Source organism: Podarcis raffonei, chromosome 6, assembly GCF_027172205.1.
Source record: "Podarcis raffonei isolate rPodRaf1 chromosome 6, rPodRaf1.pri, whole genome shotgun sequence".
NCBI lineage: Eukaryota > Metazoa > Chordata > Lepidosauria > Squamata > Lacertidae > Podarcis > Podarcis raffonei.
The window spans coordinates 68190353-68201021 of NC_070607.1; the positions used below are offsets into that span (position 1 = coordinate 68190353).

The following is a 10669-nucleotide window of genomic DNA, read 5'->3' on the forward strand; positions in this document are numbered from 1 at the left end:
ATGGGCCTATATGGCTTGCTCTTGGCTGATCTGTGTCGTCTCTTTAGAAATCCGCTCTTATCGTTTTTACCATTCCCTTTCCAAAGACTAGTTTATCTGAAAGCCATGTGGATTTATCTGGGGCTAGAGTCTGACAATATTGCTTGCCCCTCTTGCCATGCCAAAGGGCAGGCTGGTGAGTGAGATCCACACAAGGTTTCCTCCCAATGCTGGAGCCACAAAGGGGGGGGTGATGCCAATTCCCTCCGCAGCCCCCAAATTTGTATCTCTGCACTTGCTGAGAGCCAAAACAAAGCTCTAATTGACTTGGCTTCTGAAGCCTTTCACCTTGTACATTCAAGTTCTTCATTCACATAATTAGGTCAAAGACAAATGACATTTATAAATAACCACATTTAATGGAAAAGCACGGTCAGTAACGAGGAACACTGAACAATGCTGAATGTCTGGAATAGCAGGAGTATTTCAGCTTGTTCAATTTTCCACATTTATAGACACCTGCAAACAGATTTTAATTTAGGCAAAAGTAATCATCATTGATCCAGTTAAGAAGACTGTGGATGTAATATATTGTCAATTCATATTTGGATGTGGAAAGTCCATTCAAAGTGTTAAAGAGATATTCAGGCTGTGCAAGTGTTGAATACATTTTGGGGGTAATAGATTTACTCTGAATACTTCTCTTGTTTGAGAAGTAGACCCTACAACGTGCAAATTACACCATAAAATGATCAACATTCCACTCTTACATTAATATGTGAATTACATACAAGATCTAATTGTAAAGGATGCAAAATGGCCATTCAAACTTGAGTGTCCTGTAGCCCAGGACAACTCTGGAGAAAGCAAACTGAAGTCCTTAGGTACTCTGCAAAGAAATGGTAAGAGTTTTTATGAACTATCTTCAGTAGTTCTGCTATGAATATATCCCTTTGAGTGCTTATGTTGGACCACTGTATTAAGAAAAATAATTACCACCTCTCACACCTGTCTGTGCATTGAAGATAGTAAGGAGGAGGAAGAAAATAAATACTCCCTATTCACTTCTGTCCCTAATTCCAATTGTCTAGTATAAAACTGAAAGCAGACAGCCTCATTTGCCCTGATACTAGTCCACTCTTGTGGAAGACATCAGATCTTGGGCTAGGCAGCTCTGTTGCAGTATGACTGTTCTTTTCCTTAAAATTGGCACCAGTGTGATAAATGCTACACTGTAAAGGCCACAGGTTCCTTTCCTTCTGTAATACATTGCTTGATCCTCTTACCACAAGGCTTAATTAGAGAGTTTTTCAAGCACCTCATATCCACTTTGCAATAATAGAATCCTACTATTCATAATTATCTTTTAAATATTGTGAAAAGTACAGAAAACCAAGGTGCACACATCCAACGAAAAGTCTTCAAATAACGCTGCATTTTGCTCGTTCATAAAGGATGACAATTTGTTGTACCGCACAAAACAGGAGGACACACAAAATCATTGATACTGCCTATAGTCCCCAAATGGAGAGGGCTGCAACTGAGATGGGTCTTCTGTAAACTGAGGACCTGCATTTGAAACACAAAACAAACATTAAGTATTCAATGCTCTGCAGCATGTTAACAGTGGGTGTGTCTTCAGATCAAGCATTTATAACTTACTCTATACACTTGTTTTAAGTACCTACTAGTAGACCAAACATAAACTGCAAACACAGACTGAGGTTAATCTGTTTCATACCCAGTGCTGTGCAATAGCAGATTTTGAGTATGAAAAGGGGCATGGATTAGCTCCTCAGCACTGTAAAATAACACTGGAGCTGATGGAAAGGAAGCCAGGCCATAGAGCCCACAAGGTTTCTAGAGGATTTACAGCACAGGCTCTATGGCTGGAAACAGGAAGAAGGAAGATCAGACAGGGGCAGCAGGATCAAATATGAGTTTAGTGCAGCAATGAAGTGGAGGAAAACCACCCCTAAAACTTCTGAGTGGGACGGCAAGCAAGCAGAAGTCCTTTTATGTTGAGCTTGGCTGTTGCAGCAGCAGCAGCAAGTATGGCAGTAATGGTGGCAACGGGGAACTGGCAGGCCACACAGCAGGAGGGGTACATGCAGCTTACTGGTTGCTCACATATGCCCTATCAGCTTATAGTAAGGATCCTGAAGGTGGGAATTACAGCCAGGAGCATATAGTGCAGGAGGTTAATGGAGAAATAGTGCACTTTCAGCTACAAGCTGTATATTTCAGTGGAAAGTTAAATGCACATGGACATTTGCAAGTTGCCAAGGAAACATTCATAGTCCTGATGAAGCAGGTAAGACTCAATGAAACCAACTGGGCTATTCCTGGGTAAATTGCATACTTGGGCAATTTAGGCTATTCATCATACATATCTTTCCAAAGTATATTTGCTGCTTTGGCTAAACAGATCCCATTACTGATTTTCATAGGCACTACACATGGCATTGTGGGCATCTTCCTGTCAATTGTAAGCACAACCACTTATCCCACTGTATCCTCATGAAAGCCTAGGATAAAACCTGAAAAGTTTTTCTTTTTGACCATTTCTGTTGGTAATCCAAGCTTTAGTGTAAATCAATAAAAGTTTAATGGTGTGCATATAGGCAACCACCTCACTGAGAATTAATCCATATATGGTTCAAGAACCATGGTTTTTAATAGTTGGTTTATATCAGTGTGCATTTCCCAATTCTGTGAAGATATCAAGATATTGATCTTATGGAGTAATCCATAATCCATAAGAAAGCTCATCTTGTCACACTCCTGGTCTCCCAGATTCCTCAATATTATACCATCTTAATTTCCCTAACAAACCATTTGGTTTAAAGATCTTTATATAGTTTAGAATAGCCTTCTCTCAGATAAACAGAAGTCAAATGGCTAAACAGCATAAAGTCTCAAGGAATCATGACTAACATCTTGTGTTGCATCCGAAGATGCGATAGGCATCTTACCATTTGGAAACTGTGTAGACGCAAACCTCGTTAATAGGATACCAGCTCCTTCAATTAAAGCCAGAAGAATTCCTCCCATAGCTGCAGACCCAACCATGGCAACTGGCCCATCTGAAAAGAGGTAGAATATGAAAAAGGTTGCTTTTAAAAATATTTTATAATGGTACACCAGATTATTTCACAAACATGTGCACATATTTGCTGGGAGAATAATTAAGCTAATACAGGAAAGAAATAGCAGTACGGATTGTTTACCAAATAAAAGGCATTCAATGATTCTATTCTTGAGTGAATTTACAACTCAATTTCCCCCCCTCTCAATGCTAAAATTGTCGAAGTTCCTGTCTTAGCAATATTGATGCAATCATGTGTTCATTATAAATTCTTACTTTTATAAACAATACAACCCTTACCGTGGAAAGAATGGTCAAGCGCATATGTGCACATAAGACTGTCTAACATTTTTTTAAAGTGACATTAAAATATTTTCAGTGGAATATTTCCAATAAGCATTCACTACAAACTGGTGTCCTTACTTCTTGCAGCTAAAATAGCTCCGGTTAAGGCACCACTAGTGATGGAATTCCAAGGATCTTCTTTTCCTCTTGCTTTCACCATACTGCAGTCAATCATGGAGAAGAGACCACCCCACACAGCAAAGCTACCTATTTGAAGGAGAAAGATATCTGGGTTCAGAACTGGCGAAAACAGTACTTAACAGCAGTTTCCTTATTTGGGTTTCTGGATATCAGTTTCATGTTCCCAGCAAAGGCAATGGTTGCTGTAGATATTCCGCTTCAAGCCCACAACAGAAGCAAAGGCAAATTCATGACAAAATCTGCCAATAATTATTCAGGAAGCTGACAATACACAAATGTCTTCATAAGTATAATTCCTAAAAAGGTAAAGGACCCCTGATGGTTAAGTCCAGTCGCAAACGACTGGGGTTACGGCGCTCATCTCTCTTTACTGGCCGAGGGAGCCAACGTTTGTCCATAGACAGTTTTTCGGGGTCATATAGCCAGCATGGCTAAGCTGCTTCTGGTGAAACCAGAGCAGAACACGGAAACACCGTTTACCTTCCCGTCAGAGTGGTACCTATTTATCTACTTGCACTTTGACGTGCTTTTGAACTGCTAGGTTGGCAGGAGCTGGGACCGAACAACGGGAGCTCACCCCGTCGCGGGGATTCGAACTGCCAACCTTCCGACCGGCAAGCCCAAGGCTCAGTGGTTTACACCCACATCCCGTAATTCCTATCATGTTAACTAAAAATCCCGAAATAAGAATAAAGTCTCTCACTATCCAGATTCTCCTTTCCTAACAGACTCTATTCACTGCACTCTACAACTGAATCTACTGGCCGCCACCAGTCGTTTCTCATCAACAATTCAAAGCTCTGGAGCACTATATTCTGTGCAAGTCCTCAATCCGCTTAGCAATATTAATAAAATGCAATTAGCAATGTTAAAAAACCAGGCACTTCAAAACAAAGTCAGTTGAAACAAGACAATTGTTTTATTTGGCTGCCTGCCCAGTGGCAGGGGAACAGGAGCAAATGCCTGGTGTTGGCTGTGCTTGCACATTGTAGTAAACCACAGTTTAGCATGACATGCATGAGTTACACTGCAAAGTTGATTTTTAAAAACAAACAAACAAACAAACTTGAGAAAAGACACCCTGCTCATTTTCAGAAAAGCACCAAGTAGATATTTTGGTCAAGGCCACAATCCCGCACACATCCTTAAAATGTGTGCAGGTGCCACTGATTTCCATAGATTCTATGTACACTTACCTGTGCACATTAGATTCTTTCATTTTAAAAAATGGAAGCATAACCCTGAACAAGTCTCATCTGCACTTTTCCAGACCGTGCAACAGTATATATTATTAAGTACCTCATAAAGTTGGAGAGAAAGCTATGTAAAGCCCAAGATAGGCTTACAGAGCTAAAAACTGATATTGGATATGGGTTGTGTTCAAAAAAAGGGAAATGTTAAGAGGTAGCAGTGAGGGGAAACATAGAAAACAGAAAACAACATAGCCATAGTCCATAAGAAACCAGTTGTATGAATCAATATACATGTGTTCTTGGAATAGAAATGTTTCATCATCCCATTCATTTAAGAACAATTATGTACTGAAGGTAAACTAAGGGAAGGGAAGTGAGAACTGTTACCAATATCCCTTTAAAAACAGAATAGAAAAAGAGATTATGTAAATAGTGCAATTACCTCCCAACTGTGGTGCTCTGGTTTTAATAGCTGTCAAACTACCCCGCAACCGATAATTTACACCCTGCAACAGATAAAAGAACGAAATTGGAACAATTTCAATAGTTGAAGCTCTTCACATACTAAATTTAGGATGCATTTAGCCTGAAAACAACACACTTCATATTTTGTTTGCTGCAAGTTGCATGTTTTGTCAGTTTCTTGTTTCTGTATAGCACCTCACAGCAAATAGGGTTGTTGGTTGTTGTCTTTTTTTAAAAAAACCACACACCCTGTTTTTATTTGCACATTGGTTTCATCTTCTGAGCTAAGCTCAAGAGGTTCTAAGCATCTAATTTTCTCTCTCATGGAAGGCCCTTCTATGCCTGATTCTGCCACATCCTGAAATAGAACTTGATAGAGTTGTCTCCATTTTTTAAAAAAATGTGCATTAATTTTCACTATCACTAAAAAAAGTATCATCATAAACCTTACCCACAATAAATCATTTAAACTCACCACTGGGGAATTTCTGAATCCTTTGACAGCTTGAAAGATGCCACCGCCAATGGCTCCCATTGTGAAAGCGCCACCGCAGTCGTCCACTATTCTCCAAGGGCTAAATGAAAGAACACATACATTAATGTGCTCAGTCTCGCAAACATCACATCATAGTGAACAAATGGATCACTTTATTATTTTATAACCTTATTCACTAAACCTAAAAAGATTATCTACCTAATAGATTGTCTCACCTCTTACATATTCAAGAGATCACTGAGCTCTGCAGGAGAGGGCCTACTGCAGATTACATCTCATCAAGGCATCTGTTCTGTATAATGTCATAATTGGCCATTTCGTGTGGCAGCGCCCACCATTTAGAATACCCTCCCATTACATATCAGGCAGGCGCTGTCTCTATTGTCTTTTGGGCACCTGCTGAAGACTCTTCTTTTTCCACAATCCTTTTAAGTGGAGATTCCCCACCCCCCGCCGGGTCTGGTATCTGTTTTAAACGTTGATGTTATTATTGCTAATTGCTTTGTTATGTTCCATAGGAAGCTATTCATAAATGGAAATAAATGAAGGAAGGACATATGACATTGTAAAAGTATAACAGCCATTTCCCATTAACTATTTACTCAAAATCTCTCCTCCATATTTTGCCATTGCAGAAAATTATTGGGTCTGGAACACTTAAGCTTTAAACTATACTTCAGAGGTCAACAACCAGTTTGGACTCATCTGTAAACTAGAGAAGCTGCTGTGGGCACAACACACAACGAAGCAGACACATGTATTATATTGGCTATAATTTCAGGACTATTTTTTCTCAAGAGGGGGGAAACCTGTGGGTGCCAGGGAAGGTCTTTGAAGGTGATGTCTGTCTGTGCACCCTGTGTATCTCCAATTCTGCATCCACTATGGTGTCCCGTCCCCCCCCCCATTCATTAACACAGGTCAGAACTGATGACTTGCAGAGGTTTCCCTTCTTACATTGCTCCAAGCACTTCAATTGTCCCCCTTCCACTCTCCCCTCCAATACTAGGCCAAAGGCTGCATGCTCCTCATGAATGATTTACAAATGCAAGCCATCTCCCCACCCCAACCCATGTATAGTGGATCTAGCAACCTCATCCATAAAGTGCTGGCAAGGTGTGCGCTGATCCCACTGTTCTGCAGTATTATATTTTTTGTTTGCATAGTCCTACAATGTGCTTTTAATCTTATAAAGCAAAAGTGTACACTCAGCATCTCTTAAAACAACCCGCTTTTAAGTGTAACCTGAGCATGCACCATGTTGCTGAAGAATACACATAATGCACTGGTTGTATCGGTCCAGCAATTTCCTACAAAGCCTCAGCAAATTGGAAAGATTATGGGTGAAGGACGCACGAGAAACTGGCCGGTATTGTCCCCATAGAGCTGCAGAGCACCTTCTCTTATAGCCAGTTATAGCCATGTAAATCCAAGTTGCCACATGGGAGATTAAAAGGGCACTCTGAGGAGCTTTCAGTTTAGCAAAAAGACGCCCTCCTTTCTGCAATTGCGTTCCGCCAAAGGACAAAATGAACCTGCCCATTTTGCCCAGGCACAGGGAGCTTCAGCCCATGTCGCGTCCATTGGGATCGGGTACTTCATCCACCCGCAAGGGAGCTGGCCAAGGCAGAAGCGAGGCGCTCCCCGCCGCCCCGGCCAAGAGAGGCTTCCCCAGCCCCTGCAACCGGTCAGGCGGCGGCGGCGGCGGCGGCTGACCCACTCGCGGCTCCCCAAGGTCACTTGCCCCCCGCCGGTCCCGAAGAAAGGGAGGCTAAGCGGGTCTGCCAGCCCTGCCTGCTAAGGACCAAGCCCGCCGCCCCTCCGTCCCGCTCTTCGTCTCTCCCGGGAGAAGCGGGAGGCGGAAATGCGGCTCCTCACCAAGGCTCGCGCGCGTACTCCTCCATCTTGGCTCCCGGCTTCCGTACCTAACGCGCTCGCTCAGCCGGCGGCCGGCATGCGAGTCACGTGGGCCCCCGCGCCTCCGCTTCCCCGCGAGACTCCTCTGAGCACGGCCATTGGTCGTCCGGCTTCCAGGAGCCGAGCCAATAGGAATGAGGAGAAGGGGGGAAAGAGAGCGACACACTGTAGAATGATACGTACTGTGAACATTTGGTGAAGGACGCGGGAGTGCGGGGGGGGGGGCGGTCATGAGTCTGGCAAGTGTGGTGTCGCTCACGTTTGTGGTACACCAAGAGAGGAACTTTCTGTACTTTGCAGAGTGGGACACTAGTTCGCTTTGAGAGCAAGAGTGCCGATTATGTCTGCGAAAGAGCATGACTCTACATTTATATCTCTATGTTTACAAACGAGGAGCGCCTCTGAAGAGACGACAAAGTGGGGGCGAGAGGCTAACGCGGAGGCTCTTTTGAAATTCCGCCATAGAACTAGAAATAGTATAGATGTGTTTTTCCTTGGTTTCCCACTCGCTCTTCCAAAGCAAAAGACAGACGGTAGAGATGTTGAGTCAATGTCGGCAGTTTTTTTATAGTGAGTTCATTTCGTGCGCCGTTTTAAATATTCAAAAAGCAACAAATGATGTTTTGGCACCGGAAAGACTAACGCATTTATTATGGCATAAACCTTCCTGGATTACAGCCTATTTCATCAGATGCAGGAAGAGTTATCCTGAGTATCTGGCGCCCAAATAAATGGGGGTGGAATAGTGTAGAAAGTGAGGTGGTGCGGGAGGAGGGAGGGAAGGAAGAAAAGCACAAACAGTAATTACGTGGCAATTCACGAAACAGTTGAGTGAAAAAGCAATGCTAAAACAAAGCAAAACGAAAACAAAAATACTTTTAGATCCAAACCAGGTATCCTCAAATGATCATAAAAAGCTGTGGATGGGGTCCAGCGGGTTTCTGTTTGCTTCTTTTTTTCAGAAGAAAAAATAAAATAACAATAATAAAAACAAAAAATAACAAAAGCCGCCAGCAGATGGGGCACATAGTTTGTAATGCTTCTGGGCTTGTCCACACTGGAATTTAATGAGTGTTTGCAGCTGTTTGCTTTTCCATTTAATTTGTGCAGCCTACATGACATTACCTCAAGCAACACCAGCGTTGACGCTTTGCTCCTAAAAAATCAGGATTGCTCAAAACAGGGATAATCTGATAAGGAGGGAAAAATCAGGCTCTAAAGTGTTCTACTACGGATTGCAGGCTATTTGTTTTGGTGTTTTGAGTTGGTGGTTTAGCTGTCACTTTCTGCTACTCCCCTTTCTGTGCCCACTTCATTTCTTTTCTGGCTTTGCTCATAACTATCTCCAGTATGCTCCTGAATGGAGGATTTTTATTTTTTATTCCTCCGATTTGCACAAAACCAGAAAACTGCACAAGCAAACCACAAAGTTCTACACCAAAAATATTGAGCAGCAATCTGAAAGTGAGTGCTGAGAATTTACAGTTAATTTCTTTTTCACTGGTCAGGAGCTTAGCTTTTTGATGCCTAAGATTTGAAGAAAACTAGAAAACTGCAAAAGCAAATTTACCAGAAGGGAGAAGTAAGCAGAACTCCATGAGCACTGGATGGGAGAGGCTGCACCAAGAGGTCAGGAACCACAGCTGGCTGCTGCTTTGGACCCAAGCTTGCTGAAACTATGAGAGGAGCAAGGAGAGACACTCTTGGGGTGTAATTTTGTGTGCTTGCTCCATTGAAGGCTTCAGGTGTAAATATGAGTAAAATAACCATATTTATCTGTGATTCTTGCACTGCAGGGCCTTGAACTAGATGACCCCTGGGGTCTCTTCCCGCTCTACAGTTCTATGATTTTATAATTCCTTTGTAAATCTAAATAACAAATGTAATGAGCCAGATTCAACTATCAGGTCCCAAGAGCCTCAGATTGCAGAAACAGATTGGATGGATGATCTGCAGTTGTGATTGGTGGGGGAGGACAGTGGCATAGACTTAACCTCCCATCTCCTGCATCACTGAAGCTTACTGGTGGCAAAAGGGGCCAAGCAGTGCAAGGTCAGTACAGTGAAAACACACTAGTGGCTCCAGACTGATTCTATTGGTGTGTCAGCACCACACCAGTCTTGCCGCTGTCTTGCCCCTCTTCCTACTGGTATCCTGCACTGATGCCTGTGACAGGAGGTCAGGTACCGTAAGTGCCACTGCTCCACTCCCTTGACCACTACTGCAGATCATCCAAACCATTTCTGTGTTCTGAGGCAGTAGGAGAAGATGCAACTGTCACACCTTCTTCATTGTACACCCTCTCCTCTTGCTTGCTGTAGTAGCAAAGTAGGACTCTAGTATTGTCCCACAGCAGCAGGCAAAACAGGAAGACAGGCAAAGGAAACTGGAGAAATTGGACAGGAAGCTCTCTAAAAGCTTTTAAATGGGGTATGAGGAACCTGTGGCCATCCAGATGTTGTTGGACTCCAAATTCTATCAACCCCACCCAGCATGGCCAAAGGTCAGAGATGATGGGACCTGCAGTCTTAACAAGATCAGGAGGGTCACAAGTTCCCCATCCCTGATTTAAAGGCATAGGCACCTTAGGTTAGCTTAAGACCCGGCAACCTGCAGGGTAGAAGAGATGCACCATTTAATTTGCTCTTCGTCTCACCAGATCAGAAAACCATATCAAAATATGTTTGACAATGTGAATGTTCAAAGGAAGACTGTATTTTCACATGCACATAGTGACAATGAGCTAGAAATGTGTAATCTAATATTACAGCCCTAATCTGTGTGCTTGGGAGGAGTATGTGTCTGCTTTGCAGTGCTTTGAAAGTGTGCCATACCATACATAGCAGAGAAATGGCTGTCATTTTCTACAGAGGAAACTCCCTTATACTGAATCCATCAGTCCTCCTAGCTTAGCATCCATGGACAGGCAGCAGCTCTCCAGGATTTTAGACCTACTGGTAGGTCCCACCCAGCCCTGCCTAGAGATGCCAGATGGAAGGAGGAAAAGCTTGCATGCAAAGCAGAGGCTCTTCTACTGAACTACGG

At 42.9% G+C, this 10669-nt stretch overlaps 1 protein-coding gene across 2 annotated transcripts; it reads right to left on the reverse strand.

Annotated features, from left to right (window-relative positions):
• Nucleotides 1–373: 373 nt before the first annotated feature.
• Nucleotides 374–7713, reverse strand: TIMM17A (translocase of inner mitochondrial membrane 17A). 2 transcript variants are annotated; one of them, XM_053393767.1, is made up of 6 exons: nucleotides 7586–7713; nucleotides 5687–5786; nucleotides 5189–5252; nucleotides 3491–3619; nucleotides 2955–3065; nucleotides 374–1548 (listed from the first exon to the last, which is right to left on the reverse strand). In XM_053393767.1, the coding sequence occupies exons 1-6, from the start codon at nucleotides 7609–7611 to the stop codon at nucleotides 1478–1480; spliced, it is 501 nt and encodes a 166-aa protein (XP_053249742.1). In that variant the 5' UTR covers nucleotides 7612–7713; the 3' UTR covers nucleotides 374–1477. The 2 variants fall into 2 exon arrangements, with proteins under 2 accessions (XP_053249742.1, XP_053249741.1); XM_053393766.1 differs by lacking the exon at nucleotides 7586–7713 and adding an exon at nucleotides 6936–7066.
• Nucleotides 7714–10669: the final 2956 nt, after the last annotated feature.

Excerpts from the sequence above, each read along its gene's own strand:
- TIMM17A (XM_053393766.1), bottom strand. The coding sequence starts at position 6,967 with ATGGTGCATGCTCAGGTTACACTTAAAAGCGG. Across the intron at positions 5,787-6,935 it reads CAGGTTACACTTAAAAGCGG|CCCTTGGAGAATAGTGGACG; the intron begins GTTGTTTTAAGA and ends TCTTTCATTTAG. Across the intron at positions 3,620-5,188 it reads CAGAGCACCACAGTTGGGAG|GTAGCTTTGCTGTGTGGGGT; the intron begins GTAATTGCACTA and ends TCCTTCAAATAG.